The sequence below is a fragment of the Drosophila eugracilis genome, unplaced genomic scaffold (assembly GCF_018153835.1).
Source record: "Drosophila eugracilis isolate 14026-0451.02 unplaced genomic scaffold, ASM1815383v1 contig_1765, whole genome shotgun sequence".
In the NCBI taxonomy this organism is placed as follows: Eukaryota; Metazoa; Arthropoda; class Insecta; order Diptera; family Drosophilidae; genus Drosophila; species Drosophila eugracilis.
Window position 1 is genome coordinate 5,713,365 of NW_024572605.1, and position 25,298 is coordinate 5,738,662.

A 25,298-nucleotide genomic window follows, 5' to 3' on the forward strand; every position below is an offset into this window, starting at 1 on the left:
TATGTACATATCTCGGTTGGAATATGCGAATATGTATATACTTTTTTTTTTACGAGAATCCTCTTGGTTTTATTGTCTACTTCTTATGGCCATTTAACCGACGCCACTTTGTCTGCTTGATGCTCAAACTTTCGGCTTACATTTTTGCCCCCAAACCAAGCACTTTTGCACGCTTACATATAATATGTACACAAATCTAACAAACTTATGCGATACTCAACCTTCTCACTTCTGGTGAACCCAACAACAACAACAACGAAAACAACAACAACGAGACAGCTTGATTTGGAGCGTGAAATCAAGAAATTCGCTCAGGAGGAGCAAGGGGTAAGGGTGAGTGTATGTGTTTGCTACTCGTAAAACAAAAAAAAAAATACGAGAAAAAAACGACTCAGAGCTAAAGACCTTCTTAGGGGCAATCCAACCCGTCTTAACCTCCGACAGCCGATGACCAAAGCTTAGTATGCTGCTCAGTATGCCAGACCACACAAATCCATATTCAAATATTCATGTTGTTTGGCTCGCCCTCACTGGGTTTTATCTCCTGTTCCGTTCTCTTACCTCCCTTTCTCTCTTTCTCTGTCGGTCTCCCTCTACGTAACGTCCTGGCAAATTAGAAACTATGCAAAACGATGCCAATGGCTGAATTTTAATTAGCAACCTAAGCCAGGCACCAAAGGGGTAAACGGAGGATCTAGATGTATTACGGGGATTGGCACATACCAAACCAGGAGCGGACTTAAGTGCGTTGGGGCATAGCCAAAGAAGTGGGGACCAAAAAAAAGTCCTAAGAGGTTTTGGCGAAATAAAAAGGAAAGAAGGGGTTTTATATTAAATAAGTTAGTAGTATATGAAGAGAAATTAACTAGCTTAAGAATGTTTTTACGAAATAGAAACATATCCAAACTAAATCCGAATTTCCAAGCCATTAAATCACAAAAAGAACACATATTTGTGCGGCAAAAACGACGTAAATAAAACATAAATCTGACTAAAATTGAGGCGATAGATTAATCATCCACCGGAAAGCAGCGAAAATTGCACTATATCGTAAATTTAAAAGCTAAAAATATAAGGCTTTAATTCATGACTGCAAATACCATAAAATACTGCCCAGGTCTATATTAAATTTCGCACTCCCTCCGAACACCGACAACCGATTGCGGCAGGCATTTCACTCGCAGGTCACTAAATAAAACTCACACGACACCCTCATACACTCATAAAGTTCCCGGCCAAAGAGCCAGCCCTGTGTCCTATGCATACGCATAAATAATAATGGGCATGGAGCACGGAAATCGTGGTGGCTAGGGAACCGGGTACAGTGGGTGCTGGTTGCTGGTTGCTGGGTCCTGGCAACTCGTTATGGTTGCCAGTGGGCCTTGCTCAACGCTTGATATATTATGCTGCTGGTTACCAGAGCTCTTTGTTTTGCGGGGGCATAAAATAATTACGCGGCCTACCGCAAAATTCATTTTACCAGCGTTGAGAAGGAAAAAAAGAAACAACACATCAAAGACCTCAGCAAAGTTAAGTGTGTTAAGGAGATAGAAATGCATTTAAAGAGAGACAAGTACTTGGTGGAGTTCCATGCATTTCGATTTATCGATTGCCCCAGACAAGCGAACAGGAATTCAATTTCAAATGGCATATTCGAAAACAAATGACTGCCTAATGAGTTGCCCACTTAGCATAATAATTGAATGGAAGCTGCCTTAATATGCAAAGTGTTGCCTACTTTTGCGGGGCCAGTTCGCCCGGAATGCCATTTGTTTGGGGGGCGTTTGATGAGGGGTTAATCCGGAAAACAGGAAACCAAAGGGGGCGGTACGGTATGAGGGAGCAGAGGTTGGACCGCCCGCAAGTCAGCTGCTCGAGAAGTGCAGTCCATGTCATGCGCAGGCCTTCAGTTGCAGCAAAGGCCGTTTCGACCAGCCGCAGCCAATGCAGGGTTAAACTTTGCAGCGAGTAGCTGTAAAGCGAGTTCGCCCACTCCCTCTCCACTTCCGTCCACTTCATACCACTCTGCTGCCCTTTTGGCAAGCAATCAATATTGCCGCCAGCTTTTGAGCGTAAATGAACGTAAAAGCTCTCGCTTGACTTGAAGAGCTTTTCATGTGGCACAGACCACATGACTGGACTTGTGAGCGGAAACGAAAAATTTAACTCAATCGGGACGAGAGCCGAATCCCAAAAGCTTAGATGATGAGTGGTTTAGCTCAGTGCCGAAAGCCGACTGAATGAGTACAAAATACCCAATGCTTAGTACCGCATGATTTATATCCTCGCTTAGTTACGAATGATGACAAGAAAGTTAGCCTAGTGACGAAAGCTAAAAATGCAATGATCAAAGATTAAAGAAGTTTAAGAATTAAAAGATTTTTAACAAAGGCCGCGAGCAAGCTTTTCAACGAATATTAGAAAGTATTTTATATACAATTTTAAGATAGCAATTTTGAATACAATGCCGCAACAAAGCATCCAGACGAGCAATTTAATTTAACATAAATTAGTTTGAAAATGATCGAAAATAAACTCAAAGGACTTAAATAACTGAGATAAGACGATTATGAAGTAATAAAGTGATGGAAATGATCTGAAAAATAAATCAATTTCAAAGATCCAAATCCTTTTATAGCCTAATGAATGGACCATTGATTCATCTGCAAAGCCAAGTTACTCAGTGCCGAAAGCTAAGCCTACAATGTGCCGAAAATTGAGTGACTTAAAGCCCAAAAATAACGAACAACGAGTGAAAGCTAAGCTACCGAGAGCCGAGCCACGGTGCGGATGAGCGATATGCCATGCTGTTGAGTGGATGAGTGGCCTCGTGGTCGCAAAAGCTCCGCAGGCGCGAACAGTTGTACACGCAACGCTCCAGCCGTCGAGCCGAGATACGGACTAAACAAGAATAAAGAAAACGAAGAAGTGAAGCGAGCAGAACGCGTCGCGAATCGCACATAGAAAAAAAAGAAAGTTTTTGGCACAGGCAAATGGCAAAAAAAATCGTATAGTGGGCAGCAAGCCAGAGCCAAGTGAATTAGGATTGTGCTAGGATACGGAAAATCCACACGAACCCCCAAATATCATTCATATAGATTCGCTAAAGAAAATCCAATTCGTGGCGCGAACGCGTGTGCTCCGAATAAAAAGAGAATATATATAAATGAAAATTCCATTCCTTGACCGCAAAAGGATGTAGATAAAAGGGAATGTCGAGCATTTCATTATTGTGCCTTTACCTGTAAATGTCTGTGTCTCTGTGTGAAAATAATAGCTTAAATCGAGAGTGCCAGTGCAATTTTTCAAACCCTGCATCCTCATCATCATCGTTCAGCAGTAGCAGCAGCAGAAGCAGCAGCTGAAGGAAAACCAGCAGGAAAAACCAGCAGCAGAAAAGCTGAAAAGCAGAGCAGCATAAAATCAATAATTTTTGCTTAAGCAGCCGCAGCAGCCGAAAAAAAAACGAAAGAAAATCTTTCGCAGCAAACATTAACTAGCAACAACAAAGGACAACGAGAAAAACAACAATTTCTTTTTATAGCTCGTCGTCCTGTCTGTGTGGCCCTGTGCGTGTGCCTGTGCCTGTGTGTGTATTTGCGCTGGTCTATGTGTATGCCCCCCATTCTCCCCAGTGAGAATGTGTGAGTGTATATGGTGTTTGGCCAGAAGGTTACACTCACATTCGCATTTGCATTAAGCAGACAGCGCTAAGAATCAGGAAGCAGCGCCAAGAAAATACAAGTTTTTCCCCGAGAAACAACGCAAAAAAAAAAAAAACACAAAAAAAAGGAAAGGCTAAAGTGGAAAAGTAAAAAGTAACGGGGAAGCAGTCTATTATTGTATTACAATAACACACACCTGCGCACAACAAGCAGCGGCCAGCTCAAATTACATAAATAGCAGCCAGGCAGCACTAAGCCCAAGTACAACGAACTGCAATACTGCAACATTGCAACATTTGCAACATTTGCAATTTGCAGCAACATTAGCACTTAAAGACCCAGGCGAGAGACCCAGAAACCTATGGACAATGCCTATGTCTACTACAAGGTATTGTACCGCCCACCGGAAACATTCATCGTCACCCCATCCAGTCAGTCAGTCAGACAACTGCGGCAACTGAATTCCACGAATAGAAAACCAAAGAGCGAAATCATCCAATCATCAAATCAGCTCAGCTCAACTCAACTCAACTCAATTCAAGCTCGAAATGTCATTACTCATCATCAAGCACACAAGAACAGAAACAATACCTTCAACTTCATTCAAAAGTCAATCAGCCAAAAGGCAACTCGCATAACAAACTAACCAAACCGACGAAATGCATCATCTAACCGAAATGTCTGTGGGTGCAAATTCCATAGGGGGGGTAGTTATGGTACAATGTCGGGTAGTGTAAATCAAAACGTTGGCTAACCTATCAATGGAGGCCGCTGCAATAGGCGTTGCAAGGCACCCAGACACCAAAAGCCATTTAAATGTCCTGTCAAGGCGTAACATGAGCAACTCCCAGAAAGGGGATGGAGCGGGGATGGAGAGAGATTGAAGGATAAACGATAGAAAAACTAAAGAAAACTTGAAGAGAGAGGGAAAGGCATTCTAAAAAAATTACACTTAGAGAAAAGTAGATAGAAAACAAATAATTTGAGAAGGGATAATCTCTATGTTTTATTGGCTTAATCGATTAGTAAGACTTCCTATTATAGATCTTTCTATTGCTTGCTGATATGGAACATTAATGAGTACATATTCAGATTATTCTTTAAGAAAATCAACCAATGAAATCTTAATTTTCCAAATTTTTTCTCTCTGTATTGCAACTAGCACGCAAAACAAATAAAACTGGTTAAACTTCTTCTGTTTAGCCTGTCCTTTTGTGGCCTCGAGTTGCAAATTAAATTTCACACATACAGTGGCACATATCAGCACTCTTGCACACAAATACAGAGTAACAGACTTTTAGGCTAACACGTACACACTAATGAACAAATGCTGGCTTAAAAAGGGGAAAGCGCATTGCCTGCTTTTCTGCGTAATTAGTGAAATTCGGCAACAGGGCAAACTTGCAGAAAAGTGCAAGGCGCATACGAGTATATATGTATCTGTATAGCCTTAACACCCCATTTTGCCTTAACCCTTTGGCATCCATGCTCATTAACAGAAAAGCCTACCTACCGAAATACTAAAAAGTCGAGAACCGACAGGGATGCACTTCATAAATGTCACTTGAAATACATTTCCATCAGGCACGTGCGTGAAGGCAAAAAGATGGGACAGCAACTGACAATGGGTTAAAGTTAGGGGTGATGGTTAGTAGATGGCAGACGGGACATAATAGGGAAAAGGACTCTGTCTGGCCTTGCTAAAAACACAACACACACAAAGGCACAAACGAAACGAAACGTGAACGTGATGATTTGTCATGATTAACGAGAGGGAAAAGGGGATCCCCATTGAAAAGCGGGACTTCCCCCTCGACCACTTTAATGTTTTGCATTCCCTTTGTTTGTTCTGGGTGATGTGATGTGTTCACATGTCAATGTCGTGGGGGTACAGTCCCTCTCTCTCTCTCTCTCTCTGTTTTCTTTCTTCTCTCTGCCCCCATCTCTCTCTCTCTCTCTGTCTTCCCTTTAAGGAGTCATAAAAGTTGAAATTGTTTGACTACAGCTTTCTTTTCAGTTTGCAATACTCCGGTTTTATGTGTTTGTTTTTTAATTTTATGATTTTTGCTGGGCACGCAACAAACGAAAATAGCAACAAAATGGTTGAAATGCCAGAAAATACACACTGCTACATGTATTTGGCACTTAACACACTTCTACCCACTAACACACACTACCACACACAAAAATACAACCACCCACTCGGCTTTTGATTTCGCCTCTTACTTTGGCTTTGTTCTCGCCCTCGCCCTCTCCTTCCCTCTCTCTCTCTCTCTCTCTCTCTCTATCTCTCTCTCTTTCCGTCTTTATAGCCCCCTCTCTTTCTATTGTAGTCCCACACAAACACACGTGACGTATACGTAACCTTGTAACCAAAATGTTGTTATTTCGGTCCGCCATTTCCATGTGTTTGTGTGTGTGTGTGTGTATGTGCGTGGGTGAGCAAAAGTTCTTGGCATTATTTTAAGTGTTCTGCTCACCTGCGCTCTTTTTCTCTTTCTCTGACGCTCTCCTTATAGCTTTCTCTCTCTTTCTCTCCTGGCATCGTTTTCCAAATTTATACTAATCTTTGTTTTACTCCTGAGCCTTAAACTATATGTAAATGTGTGTGTTTTGTGTCTTAATGTTGTTTGTATAATTGTTTAATTATAGTATATATATATATAGTATAGTTTTCTACACTCGCTTTGTACTTTCATTTTATTTAATGACCCCACACATACCAACACACACATCTCACACACTTACACACACACACACAATGTTTGTTAAACTTTAAACTTAGCATTTTGAACGGAACGCTGATTTTTGAACTCCTTTTTCTTACTGTTCTTACATAATCAAAAAGTAATATATAACATTTAACCAACACACCAAAGAGCAAAAAACCTTAGAAATCAAGATTTAAATGAAAACATATATCAAAAATCATAAATCAGAAATCAGAAATCCCAACTGAAATGATCAGATACGAATTAACAAACCATTAGTGAACTGTGATCTGTTTAGCATACATGAATAATTCTTTTGTCATTTTATTGCCAAAAGATGCTGATGATTTTTTCACGAAACTTATCGATTGTAATGGCTCCAATAATTGGCTTTTTGAACCAAAATTAAATCCACACAAAAAAAAAACGTAGGCAAGCAGTCTTGAATAATATTTAAAAAAAAAAAAACAAAATAAAGCGACTCAATTAATGAATTCAAAATATATATTTGTTTCCAGAATTGATCTTTTTTAATTACATCAAAAAAACATATATTTTGTTGTTGTTCTAAAAGCAATCACCAATCAAAAAAAAAAAGTATAAACCAAAAAAAAACAATTGAAGAAATGCAATGACAAATATGAAAACAAATTTGTTTACCAAGAATCGAAAAAAAAAAAGTATGCAACTATTTACAATATGCTTTTGTAATATTTTCGCACGATACCAAAAAAAAAACAAATAATATCAAAATAATTATAAATAACTAAAAAAAAAGACCAAAAGGGATTAATACTTCGAGTAGACGGAAGAAAGGAAAGAAGAAGAAGAAGAAGAAGAAAGCGAATCTTTCATTTACTGACAACTCTTTGACGATAAAATGATAAAACAATTACGACGTGTATATATATCCACAATATGGCTAACAAACATATGAATATATACTCCTACCTCTCTGTTTCTGTCTCTGTTATTCCCACTCACTCACTCTCTCTCTTCCTCTCTCTCTCTTTATCTGTCTGTCTCTGTCGCTCTTTATATAAATATATATATACGAATATCAGCAACTACAACTATATATATATATAAATATGTTACTCTGCAGTATGTTGTTTTTGATATTGATTGCGTTATTCCGCTTATGACAGACCGAGACCTAATGTAAAAGAAACCCCCCCATATCTTCCGACCCACCACCACCAACCCACCGAAAAACCCCAGATTCCAAGCCCATCTCAAGGCCGAAAAATAGGCAACAATTGTTGCCGTGTCGTTGCACCTGACTAACACACACGTGCACATGTGTCTGTGTGCACATATGGATGTGTGCTCGTGTTTGTGTATGATATATTACTTTTTGGTTTTTGTAAATATCGAACTTACCAACTAATCTAACGAACGTTGACCGGATCCACTCGAAATCGAAATTGAACTCAAAATCAAAATCGAACTCGAACTCGAACTCTCACACAACACGCAATGCAACTACAACTACAACACTCTCTTCATGATGGGTTCCACTCGCACACTCACACAAAAACAAGCCCACACACACACACTCAGTTCCGACCCTTACTCACTAACACAGCGACACTGAAAGAAATACACTTTTTTGTAAAGAAAGAAAGGATTAAGAAAAAAATACTCTGCTCTGTCTGACACACACAACTTGCGTTCTTTCCATATCTCTCTCTCTCTCTCTATAAGTCTCTTTGTAAACGTCTCTATCTCTAACTCTCTCTCTAACTCAATCTCAATCTCTGACTGTCTCTTTCACACACACTCTCTCTATCTCTTTCACTGTCTGTCTAAACAACTATATGAATATATATTTTGTTTGTTTTCTCCAACACACCGAACCAAATTATTTAACAAATATACTTTTGCACGTTATTTCTATAATGCATCTGAACTATATATTGTTATACGAATATTTATGTTTCTTTTCTGCGTACAAACAAAATACCAAAAGCAAATTGTACAAAAAAAAAACAAAAAAATACCAAAATACCCAAAACAAAAATGAATATATAAAACTTATATACCTGAGAAATACGAAATCAGAATCCGAGTTGCATTTGTATGCCACGTTGATCACACAAAAATCAAGTCAAATACAGCCACAAAAGAGAAGCATCGACACACAGATACTTTTACAGATATATTCATACAGGGACACCCACACACACACACACACACATACCAACTCAGACTCTCAGTTACAAAGATACAGCCATCCACACATAAATAGATACAAAAACCAGCGACATCCTCGTGGCTGTCAACCAAGTGACACACATTTCATGTTGCGCCTCCTCTCCGCCCCCCAAAAACCACACCCCCCCTTTTTCTCGCACACACACGCATAACACTCACACATACACCTAAGCCCAAGCCCCCCGCCCTTGTTGAACTTTTTTTGGGTGCCAACAAGAGCCGTTGAAAGTGCCTCAGAACTAACTATATAACTAACTATATAAAGCCAAAACGAAAGTTAACCAATGGAAAAGCAATACGAAAACGAAAACAGTACCGAAAAATCATAACTCATAATCAACAAATTTCATTCTATTACAAAACCCTATTGTAAATTAAGCGCAAAAAGTGTAAAAACAAATCGAACAAAAAACGAAAACAAACTGAAGAAGAACTTGTAGAAAAACAACAAAAATAATGATAACAAGAACTAAGAAAATTAATCACGTTTTTAAATATATACTCGTACATATATATATGGGGCCAGAATAGTCCGTAAGTGTTTCGGTTAAAAATCGCATTCGTTATGTTAAATATAAGCTCTATATACAAATATGTATATATATATATTGTATATATACAGATAGCTAATGTTTGTTAAGCCACGATCATGATCATGAAACAAAAAGCAAAAGCTGCTAAGAGCTGCTGTGTGAGCGAAACCGCATCGATGCCGGAAAATCGAAACAGATAACAGATAACACCACCAGACCCAACAACAGACCCAAAAAATAAAAAAAAGAAAACGAAACGAGAGAGCTCTCTATAGACACCACAGATATATATATATATAACAGATATACCAGAAATAAACCGAACCAACCAACTAAAAACCCAACTACTACCAGTCAGTCAGTCAGTCACAGCAGTTACAGCAACCAACCATTTGAAATCGCCCGTTTCAGATGTACAATAACTACACGGGCGCCACCGGAAGCAGTCCCCCATTGCCGGACATTATTGGGCAATACTACGGCCCTGGAACTTTGGGTCCGGGCCCCCTGTCCTACGGCTCAGGCAATGGTTACGGCCCAGCTGGCTACGATCTGTACGGCCCATCGACCTCAACGGCAGCCGGTGGATACGGACTGTATGATCCCCCGATCTATGGACCGTGCCAAACATCACCAATTCGAAGAAGACGTTATAGCATTGCCGGCCTGCCATCGGCCACTATGTACAATGATGTCTACGGCTATCCGGCACCACCATTGCAACAGACCAGCTCCTCAAATATAGTAAACCTGCTTAACGAGGCCCACAAGTCGATATCGCGCAGTTCACAGATCCTGAATCTAACGAATCAGGCCAGACAATTGGGTCAGCTTGTGACCACGCCGCTGGGCGGAACTGTTGGCATGGGTTTAGGTCGAGTCGTGTCCAGTTACCCCACCTTGCATCCGGGTGATACCTCACCGCCGTACCTCAACGATAACCTAATGCAGATGTCCACGAGCTTCTCTTCGCAGCCCAACATGTACTTCCAGCCGCAGGCGCAAGTGCAGCAAGTGCTGCCCACACAACTGACGGCGGCCCAAAGTGCCGCTGCAGCGGCCGCAAGACTCCGACCTGCTTATTCCGTTACGAATCTGGTGTCCAGCTATCCGACAACGACCACGGCGGGCTATGGCTGCAAGTACGGGGGCTATGGGAATCCGTACCAGAGTGATTTGGGCTACGGCAATCCCTTGGCCCCCTTCCAGCAGCGCCAGCTGATGGCCCACCAGTCGCTGCATGCCTCCAATCCCGCCATTTCGCAGTACTACCAGAATCAGGGAACCGGAGCCGGAACGGGTGCTTCGGCGGCCGCATTGGCCTACAACCTGCAACAACAGTTCGCGGGGACGCAACACTACGGTGGCGGATCACAAGGACCGCCGCTGGGACACTCGCACATTCAGGCATCGGTCCAGCAGCAGATGCATCCGCAGTACCAGTACCATGTGCATCAGCATCAGAATCACCTGCAGACACATCCGCTGGCGGCGTTGGCCAATACGAGCGGTCCATTTGGTGGAACGCTGGCCAGCAGTGCCCGGGATTATGTGGACGGACTGCATCATGCGGCCCACTCCCATACGCATCCGCATACGCATTCGCATCCGCACCACTCCTCGCATCATTCGCATCACACGGCATATCCGCACTCGCATTCGCACCATCAGCAGCAGCAGCCGCATCAAGCCCACCATCACCACCATCTGCCATACTCGAAACTAGACTTAGATTACCCGAAACTGCCGCAAGAGCATAAGCGACAAGTAAGTTTTAAATTTGACGTAGACACGCTATCCCTAGACTCCTAAAGAAAAAAAAAAAAAAAAAGAAATTTCAAATAAAACCACCCATTTCCCCCAAAAATCAAATGAAATCAAACCACCCCCCAAACATCGAAATTCGCCACCATCGAAAAATCGAAAATGATCATCAATCAATCAATCAGCATCCGCATCCTAAAAATATATATAACAATCAGAGAACGAACGAACCCAATTGGAAGGTCCAAACGTCTATATAGCTATATCCTGATATATAGCTATAGTAATAGACGTCTGGCCGATCTGCATTTAACGCTTTCCTCTGCATCAACCAGTTCTCGCGTAGGGAGAAGATAAGACACCAAGTATTATACATACAATATACAACATATATGATAATAAAGTGGATTACTCTTAGTAGATCTTTAGGCTAAGAAAAGTTCGCAATGGAGAATGTGGAGGAGGAGAACTATTGTTTCATGTGCCATTTTAAAGTAGCGACAGAGTAAAAGCGAAACAAACAAAAAGCAAAAATACTTTAAAGTTACTTCGATTTTCAGTTTGAAAAACATTTTCATTTAAGTTCTTTGCATAGAGCACTCAGGGCATTAAGAAAACCGAAAGCCGAAATATCGGCTAAGAATTCGAAAATTGTTGTGGATGTTTTTTTTTTTTTTTTTTGGAAATTGTAGAACCTTGCTCTTGACTCTCAAAAGTAAAAGACTGTATATAAAACTAAATGAGATTTACTCACAAATAACAACAATTTATATATACACAAATGGAGAAATGCGAAATGAAATAACATTTACTTTAAACTTGTCTCGCCTGTGAAAGTTGCAAGTTTTGCGAGCTAAGAAAATAAAAATTAAAAAAAAAAAAAAACAAAAACAAAACAAAAACGAAGCTTAAAATTTATTAAATCAAAACCTATAGAGTAACTCGTACTTAGTATGAACATTCGACAACTTAGCCAATTGTTAGTGCAGCACAGACACACACACTCTATCTAATATCTAAGCATAAGCGAATAAGTAACGAACCCTTGCATGGTCATAGTTATTCCAAGCCATCAAGGACCTCCTATAACCCAACCTACTAACTACCTAACTAACCAACCAGGAGCCTAACCCAATTATAAATTTCTCTAACTCTCTCGCATTAGTGGGCATAAGTTGCATAGAGACATTATTTACTTAACTTAACTTTTCTTCCGCCTCTCCACTCACTCTTGTAACATTGAGTTTTTAACTCTCCCGAAAAGCCTTCCCCAGCAAAAGCAAATGCAAGAGTTATAAACAAACTAGCGTGTGATTAGCAATGAAGGTCAATTATGAACGAAATCATGGAAATTTATATGTGCAATCTAGAACCGAATAGGTAAGGATCGAAACGAATCGAATCGGATCGGATCGACCTGGTTGATATAGTTTTTGTGTGTCTGAGACAACAAGCAAACAAGTGAAACGAAGAAGCATTCAAAATGTGTCTATGCGAATATTATATTGTATTATATTATGTATTCGACTCAACTAGTGTTTGTATTTCGTATTCGAAGAATCGCTTTATACACTCATAAATCGGTAGGCATCGATAAGTATACAAAAAAAAAATATATATATAGAATGCTATATACCCTTAAACCTTTGGCAAACATTTTGTTCAGTTTTGTGCCCCCGAAACTAAACCAATTTATTCGAAATTCATAATGAATGCATGCTAAACTACTGAATACTTTTGAATAGTGAGTATCTTTTAGTCGGACTATCGATTATAACGTGCTAACTTGTTTTTTGTGCTTGAAAATCGAAATTACGCATAGATATTTCTTAAAGAAAGTAAAAAAAATTCTTGTTAAAGTAGTGTTTAAAATATATACTAGATGAATTGATATGGAAAGGATAGAATCGGCGGGAGTTACTTTAATTTTGCCTAGTCGTAGTTGGTAGTTCGAAAGCCCCTAAAAGTATGCAGCAATCGTAAAGCAACAAAAAATATAACAGAAATTGTGTTCATAGATAAACTCTTTTTCAATTGTTTATATATATAAGTATATATACATATATATATATGTAAATCAATGAATGTGAGCGTAACCGAATGATAAAAAGCTTATCACTAGCCAATTCGAAAGAAAGCACTCTGTGCGAGCGTGTGAATAGATAAATAGATACAAAGATACAAAGATACTATCCACTATCCAATTTTTCCTACTTCTGTTCTGTTGTTGCTCAGCCAAACTTGATTCTCTCCCTCGACTCAGTTTGATTTGTAACCTTTTTCTACAAGACGACGAACAGAACAAGAAACGAGGCATTTGAATATTGATATAAGATATACACATTATACATAACTCTCTATATACTTGTATTGTATTTGAATAATTATGGTTAATATTCTGATTATACGCATATACATTTATGATCCCATGGGATGTACTATTTATACAATGATTTAACTGTAAACCTAATTAAGATTGCATTCAGACTTAATTCCGACAAGCAAGAATATTCTCGAAATCTGTTAAACTTAACTTAAGCTGTAAGCATTATAAAATGGAAACTTTTCGAAAGCAAACAATAAAATTACATACGAAAACCGAACGTCGAAAGAAACGAGAAAGTTAACCAAATAACTAGTTCAGAATAATCCCTTAATAACCCCTTAAAAATCAAATACCCTCAGACATACACCAAAACAGACCATATACATATATCTATCCACCCACACGATAATACCGAAAAAGGACACCCAACGAGGGCGGTTAGGATAAGGAGTACCAAAACTAAACCCGATATCTGGGATTTGGGGGGCCCCAAGACATTATCCATCCACCAACTCTCATTCTCTACAAAGCGTAAGCTCGCTGTCCGCACCTCTTAATCGCTCATTTCACACTCAGTTGCAACAGCAAAAAGATACTTTGAGACAACAAGCAGACCAAAAGAACACCACCAACCACTACCAAGTATTTGTAGTCCTGGCTAAGGATCAGTCCCCAGCCCAGGCACTTCCATCTGTGGCAACACATTCTGATCTAATATTATCTGTACTTGTTCCTTTCCACTACCAAAAAAAAAACCTAAAACCAACACCAACACCCATCTCCCGATATCCGAAATGATCCTCAGCTGGACGAATTCCGTCTTGAAATACAGAGAAGGGATCAAGAGATCCTGGCGATGGCGGCCAAAATGAAAACCCTCGAGGAGCAGCATCAGGTAAATTGAAAAGCTAGCTAGCTTCCAAGTTTGTCGTTTGCACAGTAAAGTAATTCCCGTCAGGACTACCAGCGGCACATAGCGGTGCTCAAGGAGTCGCTATGTGCCAAAGAGGAGCACTACAACATGCTGCAAACGGACGTTGAGGAGATGCGCGCCCGCCTCGAGGAGAAGAACCGCCTGATCGAGAAGAAGACCCAGGGCACCCTGCAGACGGTCCAGGAGCGAAATCGCCTTACCAGCGAACTAACCGAGCTCAAGGACCACATGGACATCAAAGACCGCAAGATCAGCGTGCTGCAGCGCAAGGTTAGACTGCCTATCCCAAATCCTTTCCCTTTTAAAGAAAAGTTAGTTAGCTTTAAGCTAAAGTAAAAAAAATCATTTAGCTTAGAGAGACAACATATCCTGACCTAGGTCATAGGCCATCCTAGTACTTGCTCCTCAATCCCCACTCTCTTCCACTAGATTGAAAACTTGGAGGATCTGCTCAAGGAGAAGGACAACCAGGTGGACATGGCGCGTGCCCGTCTCTCAGCCATGCAGGCCCACCACAGCAGCTCCGAAGGCGCCTTGACCAGCCTGGAGGAGGCCATTGGTGACAAAGAGAAGCAAATGGCCCAACTGCGAGATCAGCGGGATCGTGCCGAGCATGAGAAGCAGGAAGAGCGAGATCTTCATGAGCGTGAGGTGGCCGACTATAAGATCAAACTGAGGGCTGCCGAAAGTGAGGTGGAAAAGCTGCAGACGCGTCTGGAACGAGCGGTCACCGAGCGGGAGCGACTAGAGATCAAGCTGGAGGCCTCTCAGAGCGAACTGGGCAAGTCAAAGGCCGAACTGGAGAAGGCCACCTGCGAAATGGGTAGAAGCAGCGCCGACTGGGAGTCCACTAAGCAGAGGATTGCCCGCTTGGAGCTGGAGAACGAGCGGCTGAAACACGATCTGGAACGTTCGCAGGTACTCGTGCATTATGACCAGTTCCCCTGACCTTATCCTAATAACTTATCATCAGTCTATTCGTATGTATGTTTGCGCTGTGTACATATAATCGAGAGACTTGCATACATACAGCTATCGATAATCTATGAACCCCATTATGCATACACATATCTATGTGCTATCTGTATCTACATCTATATATCTATATATATATCTATATCTGAATATGTATTTACATGTACACATTACGCATCCCAACTACCAACTATCCAACCAACAACTACAATAATAATAATAACTACTACAACAACCAATCAACCTATTGAATAAAAACTCACCCAACATAAACCAAATATAGATGCAACTAGAAGAACAGACCACACTACACAAAGTAAGCCCAAAAATCCAAATTCCAAACTTCCAATTACCAATTAGATTGCATAATAACGAGTATTATAGTTTTTCGAGTAAAGTAGTTTTGGAATCTTCTTAAGTAACAGAATCTTGCTTAAAGTATTTGATATAGTCTTAAAGTTAATAATTGATTTTATTCTTAAAGATCATCTAAAAGTAAAATGTAATGTTAGTTAGCATTTATCGAAAACCTGATAAATATCGCTATTATGCAAAAGCGCACCTTTTATGTATCGCAAACACATTTATAATATGTATGTACTATATCATATCATGTAACTAGCACTCGTTATCCAAAAAACACATGTAACTTTTGTTTGCCTGCCCTCAACTGAACTTTCATTCGACATTTAGAGCCAGCAGGCTGAAGTCTTACTTAGCCAACCACCTACCACTACCTCCACCACCATCAACGATTTCAGTACCGATAAAGCCCTGACATATTGCGCACTTAGATACTTAGACAGGATTAGCAGCACTCGCCTAGTTGGGTTTTGATTTAATCGCTGTGCAGACAAACGGAGGTGTGAATAAGTTGAATTGCCGCTGAACATGCATACATACGTTTAAGCGTGTCCTAAGATTAAGATATAAATATGTTCGTATCGTACTCTTGCAGAATGTACAAAAGTTAATGTTCGAAACGGGCAAGATATCGGTAAGTCGGCCAATGCCGCTGACCCAGCCTAAAATAGTTCACTTAACGCAATAGCAGCCCCGAATACTAGAGAACCAAGCGTCAAATGCACCCAAATGCACAGCAAAAATAACTAATAACTATTATTGATCCAAATCGAAAAAAACAAATTCCAAACTCTCATTGAATCATTCACAGCTTCATGGATTGGATCGAAATCCATCTGTAAACAGCTTGCCTGCTGGACTCATCCATCTAACATCATTTGTATTCGAAATCATCTTTATAAACACATTTGCTAATGCCTTAAACTGCTTTCGATTGTTGTTTTGCACTTGTTATTGTATTAAACCCTAATTATCATGGACAACCAACTAATTGAAATATTTCCCGTTTCTACGATAAAAGACAACGTTTGGCCGAACTACGATGACCACATCCCAGGAACTGGATAGAGCTCAGGAGAGGGCCGATAAGGCCTCGGCCGAACTGCGACGTACCCAGGCCGAACTGAGAGTCACACAGGTATGGTCCAAAAACTCCCTCATTTGCCTGCGAATCGAGACAGCCATATACATATATCGATATGCATATCTGAATGCTCTTTTAGTTAGCTTTACATATATTATTTACGTATACTTTATGTATAAATCGAACTTCGAAATCGCAATTGCAAGTGCAATTCTCATATACAATCTGTGTATATACTATATATACTATATATAAATCGATGTGCGTGTGTGCTTTGTTGATGGACCAAAAAAAACTTTCGCCTGGCAATGAGGAGATTTCTTTAAACCCACACACACACTACACAGAAAACAAAGGGACCCACCACCACAACTACAACTACTACAACCCACCTGTCTATAACTTTCTATGCTGCAACATGCCATCCCAATATAAAACTACACATACAACCTAAGCACTCACTTGCTATGGCCAAACACGCTGAGGGCTAGGGATAAAGTTGTTCAACTCGATTTAAACTCCTTTTCATTTTGCTTCTTTCGTAACTTTAACGTAAATGTATTAGTAAACTGTAAATGTAATCGTAATTGTAAAGAAATTTTAATGCTAAAACCGACGTTGAGACAATGTATACTAAAACCAAACTCTATCTAAACCGTTGTGCTTACATTCATTCTCTATATATAGGGCGAAACTGAAAAACGTTTTGTGAGTAAAACCGCTTCCAAACAATCAATCAATCAAACAAGTTTTTAGTAAAGCAACTAACCGTAATTGAATTCGATTGCAAACTTGAACTGCATCTGACTATGCCAAAGTAATCTAAAGAAAACCCCAAAAAAACAAAAAAAAGGAAACTAAAAAGATAACCAAAGCTAGTTGCAATCTGTCACTTGTTCAATTTAATGTAACTTGCATTGCCTGATGTACTAACATTGCCATACCAGCATATACATAACATGCCCATATACATACACATGCCTATATATATATATATAGCAAAAACACATATATACATACATCATTGACCTTGTACGATATTGCCTCGAGCTCATCTGTCACACACTTCCGGTGTATTCCAAACCAAAAAAAAAGAAAGCCAAAGCAGCCCCAAAGCCGGATGCAAGCAAAGTATGACAAAGTATCCTTAAAGCAGCTCAGCTCTTGGAGCGTTTTCCTTTCGACTTTCACACACACACCAACGGCAAACAAGCCAAAAAAAAAAGAAAACATGTACAAGGACAGAAGAAGGATGTGGAAAGTTGCTTATATCCGCAGTTAATTGACTTAACTGCTCACTCGCTCTCACAAGAAACATTGACACCCACACATCCGCTAGCATTTCTTACGCACACTTTGCTATACTTTGCTCTCGCACTTTCTCTAATTTCTCCCTTAATTTTCCTCTTGCACTAATGAGCCATCTGTGGTTGTCCACTCCATCGCGAACTCATTCTCAAATGCCCGCCATGTGTCCCTTAAGAATGTGTCCGTCTAATGGTTCTAGGTCCGTCTGTTCTAAGTCATTACCCAACTTAACTTTTTCCTTTTAATCCTTTTATAAACAAGTTTGGGTTTTTAGAACCTTTGTTTAAAGTTTCATATCTGTTTGGCAAACACGTCCTAACTTTATTTCCTTAGAGTATCTTATTCGCCATTCAGTCCGTCTGTTAACTAATCCTACCTGGAGTTTTCCATTCCTAACACGTAGATAAATAACTAAAAAGTTTTTTAAACCTTCCCAGTGGTTACTTCCTCACACTCCTTTCTCTATTGCTCTTTCTATAACTTTTGTTAAACTTTTTCGCCAAACTTCTCCTTTCTTTCGTAAGTTACCAACATTGACCATAAGCTTGTTTCCATCTATAAAATCCACTTCCATATAAAGCTTTTATCTCCTTTACTCTTAATTTTTTATCGATTATCCTGCGCTATATCTATATCTCTCTCAATGTCAGTCGCTCGCTCGCAGCATAAATCGCTCTCTATCGCTCGCTAGACGTTGTGATCGTGTTCGTAATCGTTATCGTAATTTAAGTACTATTTGTCGTTATATTTGTCGTTTGTCACCTTAACCTATGTTTTGTGTCTACTAATCAGTCAGACATTCAGTCAGTCAGTCAGTCAGTCAGTCGAATCAGTCATTTAAGAACCTTTGTCCCACATAATGGCCTGTAAATAATATCCGTTATCCAACATCCACTTTACCCCCCCAACAACATGTTATACCCTTATAACCGACCAACAACAACAACGACGAAAACCAACCATAAACCATAAACAGTCGGATGCGGAAAGAGCTCGTGAAGAGGCGGCCGCCCTGCAGGAGAAGCTGGAGAAGAGCCAGGGCGAGGTGTATCGACTCAAGGCGAAACTGGAGAATGCCCAGGGCGAGCAGGAGAGTCTGCGCCAGGAGCTGGAGAAGGCGCAGAGCGGTGTCTCTCGCATCCACGCCGATCGCGATCGGGTAGGCAAAAAACCGTTTAGCTTCTAGCTAAACACACAAAACCGAACAATATACCCAATGAACCCAAAAAAACCCAACCAACCAACCATCCTCACTCACTCACCCAAACCACCATCCGTTGCACAGGCCTTCTCCGAGGTGGAAAAGATCAAGGAGGAGATGGAGCGCACCCAGGCCACGTTGGGCAAGTCACAGCTGCAGCACGAGAAGCTACAGAACTCGCTGGACAAGGCCCAGAACGAGGTCGATCATCTGCAGGATAAATTGGACAAGGCCGGCACTGAGAATCGCCGCTTGGTCCTCGAGAAGGAGAAGCTCACCTACGACTATGACAACCTGCAGTCGCAACTGGACAAGGCATTGGGCCAGGCGGCCAGGATGCAGAAGGAGCGTGAGACCCTCTCACTGGACACGGATCGCATTCGCGAGAAACTGGAGAAGACGCAGGTATGCCCGGGTCCCAGTCCCAGCCCCCCAAAAAAACCACCCACACACACACACATGCTCTAAACCAAACACACCCATCTTCGAAGAGACTAGCTAACCGAAAATCTGTGACTGTAAACGTGTAACTGTGTTGTGCTAACCCCCAGAGATACACTATAAACTAACATGCCACCCAAAAACCTCGCTTAGATCGATGTGATTGCTATTGCTTAACCCCAGATAACCCCCTTAACCACCTTAACCCGCCTTGTATATAACTAAAACTATTTATCCCTAACATATATATATATCTCTACGTATGCGTAACTATCTTTCGACTGTCACAACCCACAACCACACTTACAATTAAAAAAAAACACAAACAACTACGAAATACCAGGTGCAACTGGGTCGCATCCAGAAGGAGCGGGATCAATTCTCCGACGAACTGGAGACGCTCAAGGAGCGCTCGGAATCGGCACAGACCCTCTTGATGAAGGCTGCCCGTGATCGTGAGGCGATGCAAACGGATCTGGAGGTTCTCAAGGAGCGGTACGAGAAGTCGCACGCCATCCAGCAGAAACTCCAGGTAATTGACACCCAAGACCCCCTCCCACCACCACCACCACCAACGAACGCAAATTCTTCAGGTATCCTCTTCGAAAAACGAAACCCAAAACAATTGGCTATCTCCCACCTACTACTACTACTACTACTACTAAACTCTATACTAAAATACATTGTCTGTACTGCATATTGTTTGAAAAACCGCATGAGAACTGAACTGAAAAACCAGAACAATTGGCTGTTTGTGTAAATCTGTAGCTACATGCCATGGGCAACTTGAGTTCCTAGACCTAACCCCATTATGCCACTCATTTTCATCCTTTCAGATGGAGCGTGACGATGCGGTCACCGAAGTGGAGATCCTCAAGGAGAAACTGGATAAGGCACTGTATGCCAGCCAGAAACTGATCGACGAGAAGGACACCTCCAACAAGGAGTTCGAGAAGATGCTTGAGAAGTACGATCGGGCCCAGAACGAGATCTATCGCCTTCAGTCACGCTGCGATACGGCAGAAGCAGATAGAGCTCGCTTGGAAGTGGAAGCGGAACGATCTGGTTTGGCTGCTGGCAAGGCTCGCGAAGATCTGCGTAAGTTGCAGGACGAGAGCACAAGGCTGCAGGAGGCCTGCGATCGGGCGGCGCTCCAGCTGAGCCGCGCCAAGGAGTGCGAGGATAATGCGCGCAGCGAGCTGGAGCACAGTCGCGATCGCTTTGACAAGCTGCAAACGGACATCCGCCGTGCTCAGGGCGAGAAGGACCACTTCCAGTCCGAACTGGAGCGAGTCACTTACGAACTGGAGCGGGCACATGCTGCCCAAACCAAGGCGGGTGCCAGTGTGGAGGCGGCCAAGGAGGAGGCTGCTCACTATGCCGTGGAACTCGAGAAGATGCGCGATCGCTATGAGAAGAGCCAGGTGGAGCTGCGCAAGCTCCAAGATACAGACACCTTCGGACGGGAGACGCGACGCCTCAAGGAGGAGAACGAGCGGCTGCGCGAGAAGCTGGACAAGACTCTCATGGAGCTGGAGACTATTCGAGGAAAGTCGCAGTACGAGTCGGAGTCCTTCGAGAAGTACAAGGACAAGTACGAGAAAATCGAGAACGAGGTGCAGAACATGGAGTCGAAGCTGCACGAGACCAGTCTGCAACTGGAGCTTTCCAAGGGCGAGGTGGCCAAGATGCTGGCCAACCAAGACAAGCAGCGATCCGAGCTGGAGCGGGCTCATATCGAAAGAGAGAAGGCTCGGGACAAGCACGAGAAGCTGTTAAAGGAGGTCGATCGTTTGCGCCTCCAACAGTCCTCGGTGAGCCCCGGCGATCCGGTCCGAGCGTCGACGTCCTCCTCATCCGCTCTGTCCGCTGGCGAACGGCAGGAGATCGACCGCCTGCGGGATCGCCTCGAAAAGGCGCTGCAGTCGCGTGACGCCACCGAGCTGGAGGCCGGTCGCTTGGCCAAGGAACTGGAGAAGGCGCAAATGCATCTGGCAAAGCAGCAGGAGAACACTGAGTCCACGCGCATCGAGTTCGAGCGCATGGGCGCTGAACTTGGCCGACTCCATGATCGCCTCGAAAAGGCTGAAGCCGAACGTGAATCCCTGCGTCAAGCGAACCGAAGCGGTGGAGCAGGCGCTGCCCCCCATCCGCAGCTGGAGAAGCACGTTCAGAAGCTGGAGTCCGATGTCAAACAGCTGGCCATGGAGCGGGAACAATTGGTCCTACAGTTGGAGAAGAGCCAGGAGATCCTCATGAACTTCCAAAAGGAACTTCAAAACGCCGAGGCTGAACTGCAAAAGACGCGCGAGGAGAACCGTAAGCTTCGGAATGGCCACCAAGTGCCACCTGCAGCTGCTCCACCCGCTGGAGCGTCTCCCGCCGAGATCCAGGCCATGCAGAAAGAGATCCAGACTCTGCAACAAAAGCTCCAAGAATCGGAGCGTGCCCTGCAAGCCGCTGGTCCCCAACAAGCTCAGGCTGCAGCGGCGGCCGGAGCAAGTCGCGAGGAGATCGAACACTGGCGCAAGGTCATTGAGCAGGAGAAGGGTCGTGCCGATATGGCCGACAAGGCTGCCCAGGAGATGCACAAGCGCATTCAGGTGAGGATCGACAAGGATGGAATACACCAGGTTACACTGAGCACAAAAAGACGTTTATCTTTAACACAACTTAACATTCTGATACTTTCTAACACATTAAATCACTTATTTCCACACATTTTTTATGTCAATATGTAAGTACTTAACATTATTATTTGATAGTTAGATTATTATGGGTTCTGCGTTTCAAATTAACAATTACAAAACTTTCGAATGGATGTTTAACAAACTGTTTAAAAATGTTATATTATTAACTAAAACTCAAGTATCAAGTATTAACTAATAGATTACCTCATTTTAACTGCTTAGCTTATGGACCAACACATCAAGGATCAGCACGCCCAGATGCAGAAGATGCAGCAGCAGATGCAACAGCAGCAGCAAGCGGCGCAGCAAGCGGCGCAACAGGCAGCGCAACAGCAACAGTCTGCAGCAACTGCCGGCGGCGCGGACGCCAAGGAAGTGGAAAAGATCAAGGGCGAGCTTCAAGCTGCCTGCACCGAACGCGATCGATTCCAGCAGCAACTGGAACTCCTGGTCACAGAGCTGGAGAAGAGCAAAGTGAGTGATCTTTACCATTAAATAATGATACCACCCCTTGACCCGAAATATCTATTCAAGATGTCCAATCAGGAGCAGGCCAAACAGCTTCAAACCTCGCAGCAACAAGTGCAACAACTGCAACAGCAGGTGCAACAGTTGCAGCAGCAAATGCAACAACTGCAGCAAGCTGCCAGTGCGGGAGCAGGCGCCACCGATGTACAGCGCCAGCAATTGGAGCAGCAGCAAAAGCAGCTGGAGGAGGTGCGCAAGCAGATCGACAACCAGGCCAAGGCGACCGAGGGCGAGCGCAAGATCATCGACGAGCAACGCAAGCAGATCGACGCCAAGCGCAAAGACATCGAGGACAAGGAGAAGAAGATGGCCGAATTCGATGTTCAGTTGCGCAAGCGCAAGGAGCAAATGGACCAGCTGGAGAAGTCCCTGCAAACGCAAGGAGGCGGTGCGGCGGCCGCAGGCGAGCTAAACAAGAAGCTCATGGACACGCAGCGACAGCTAGAAGCGTAAGTCCTTCTAGCAATTCTTAAATAGGAATATTTACTAAACTAACTTTCTTCCACTTTAGTTGCGTCAAGGAGCTGCAGAACACAAAGGAGGAGCACAAGAAGGCGGCAACCGAAACGGAGCGTTTGCTGCAATTGGTACAAATGTCGCAGGAGGAGCAGAATGCCAAGGAGAAGACCATCATGGATTTGCAACAGTAAGTGCCTTAGATCTAAATATATATGTAATCGCACCTAACTAATTATAATCCGTTTTTTACCTTCTTTTAGAGCCTTAAAGATCGCTCAAGCCAAAGTCAAACAAGCACAAACGCAGCAACAGCAACAGCAGGATGTAAGTTCTGTCTAAATTTAAGATATTTTATACATTTTTGTAAATATTTTTCTTTCCCCTGTTTAGGCTGGGCCAGCTGGCTTCTTGAAGAGCTTTTTCTAAACAGTGCCCCCAGGAAAAAACCGAAAAAAATACACACATCCACAGATGCAGATGAGGCAAAAAGGATAACACCCATACTATTTAACCAAAGCAGCAAGAAATTACCAAAAAGCACTGTCTACTATTTTGTATACTACCGATGCCGATACCAATACCAACAATGCAGTATTTCTACGACTCACATATACACTTACACTATATACACAAACACACACACACACATTTGTAAATGACACCATGTAAATGCAATGCGAAATGCAGATTATTTGATATTTATGTGTATTGTGTAATTAGGTTGCCGCTATACTCAAATTGTGGATGCATTTAAAAGTCAGCTCGTATAGCGTACTTTGTCGAAAACTCTCTTAAACTCTTTCTCTAACTCACTAACTCAATCCTTTTTCGAACTCAACTTAAAGTTTATCGTTAGCCAAGAACACCTTCTAAGCCCAAATTTTCTCTCCTTTGAGCGCCATTCTGTCCTTCACTTTCTCTCTGTCGGTCGGAGCTGCAGAATGTAGACTACGTCCTCGGGCACTACATCCACCCACCCATGAATCAACCCAATAATATTTTCCATAAGAACCACCCATCAGTCATTAGTTTTCCCACTGCGCGAATGTGATGAAATTGAAAACAAAAGAAAAGTAACGAGAAGAAAGTGAAAGAAGTAATTGCATTAAAATTGAATAAGCAACTAATTGAGTGCTGCTTTGGACCCAAAGTGCAGCATGTACTTACAATTATCGATGATATATATATATATATATATACATAATGCTAGCCTCTGTTATAGTTAGTTAAACATGAACATCGGCCCATCATACGCCCACACAAACACACTGTACATAAAGCATTTGGCATCAGATTCATAATGGAAAAAAAGAAGTATAGATACAGATACGGATACAATATGTAGAGCAATAAATGATAAACCACAGATAATACGAATATGATATAGATACGAGTACCATATGTAAAATTAATGCGATTAAAGAAACTTATATTGCCTAGCCTTTAGCCGTGTACCAAAGAACTATCAATATAGACCCCAAGTGAACGAAGAACACACTACCTAACATTCGTATCAGCTAATATGGATATTAACGATTAAAAGAAAACGTAATAAACTCGAACATCAACTACAAAACAAGTGCAATCTCTATTTTAATTAGTTAAATCTACACGATATCCCCACGTTCCTTAATCCCAGACTAAATAGATCGAGTCCATTACGCAAGCTTTACCCAAGTCAGCTGTGAATGCGCATTAGAACGAGTACTTATAGTAGATCGAATAGTTCCACTCTAGTCCAGGGTCACTTGTAACGTTGCTTTTTGATTTAGATAAACTGTACGGAAAGTGTTATTGTTATCAGACATAAATGACCTATATCCCTATAATGCATATTTACATAGCTTTGAAGTGAAATAGTTGCAAAACAATGTGTACAAATTATAGAGTACCATATTGACTAGCAGGAAAATTTAGAGCATTTTCGTTCCCTATAATTTATACTTAGATGAAAAAATATAAATTGTGAAAATGAAGAAATATTACGTTAGATAACGTAGAACGAAGTATGGAGTTATCACTGCCAGTGTAAGCAAGTTTATTGATAGAATGGAAATTGAAGGTTTATTTAATCCTAGGGCTTATGATTAGATTATCAT

The 25,298-nt window shown here is 41.9% G+C and overlaps 1 protein-coding gene across 16 annotated transcripts in view; it reads left to right on the top strand.

The window, feature by feature from the left end:
* The window catches only part of LOC108104475 (trichohyalin), a 34,858-nt gene extending 10,083 nt beyond the window's left edge, over nt 1-24,775 (top strand). For 3 of the 16 annotated variants that reach the window (XM_017210555.2, XM_017210560.2, XM_017210556.2), the window contains 16 exons: nt 9,538-10,893; nt 14,022-14,111; nt 14,175-14,420; nt 14,580-15,068; nt 15,409-15,441; nt 16,510-16,626; nt 17,260-17,280; nt 18,857-19,039; nt 19,166-19,486; nt 19,866-20,054; nt 20,359-22,125; nt 22,435-22,686; nt 22,747-23,189; nt 23,252-23,386; nt 23,460-23,523; nt 23,590-24,775. In XM_017210555.2, coding sequence (XP_017066044.1) covers nt 9,538-10,893; nt 14,022-14,111; nt 14,175-14,420; nt 14,580-15,068; nt 15,409-15,441; nt 16,510-16,626; nt 17,260-17,280; nt 18,857-19,039; nt 19,166-19,486; nt 19,866-20,054; nt 20,359-22,125; nt 22,435-22,686; nt 22,747-23,189; nt 23,252-23,386; nt 23,460-23,523; nt 23,590-23,625 — 5,742 coding nt within the window. In that variant the 3' untranslated portion in view covers nt 23,626-24,775. Of the gene's footprint in view, nt 1-3,811; nt 4,054-9,537; nt 10,894-14,021; nt 14,112-14,174; nt 14,421-14,579; nt 15,075-15,408; nt 15,442-16,509; nt 16,627-17,259; nt 17,281-18,856; nt 19,040-19,165; nt 19,487-19,865; nt 20,055-20,358; nt 22,126-22,434; nt 22,687-22,746; nt 23,190-23,251; nt 23,387-23,459; nt 23,524-23,589 lie in introns of those variants that run through there. The other 13 variants (XM_017210557.2, XM_017210568.2, XM_017210569.2 and 10 more) reach the window with 13 other exon arrangements.
* The last annotated feature ends 523 nt before the right edge of the window (nt 24,776-25,298 follow it).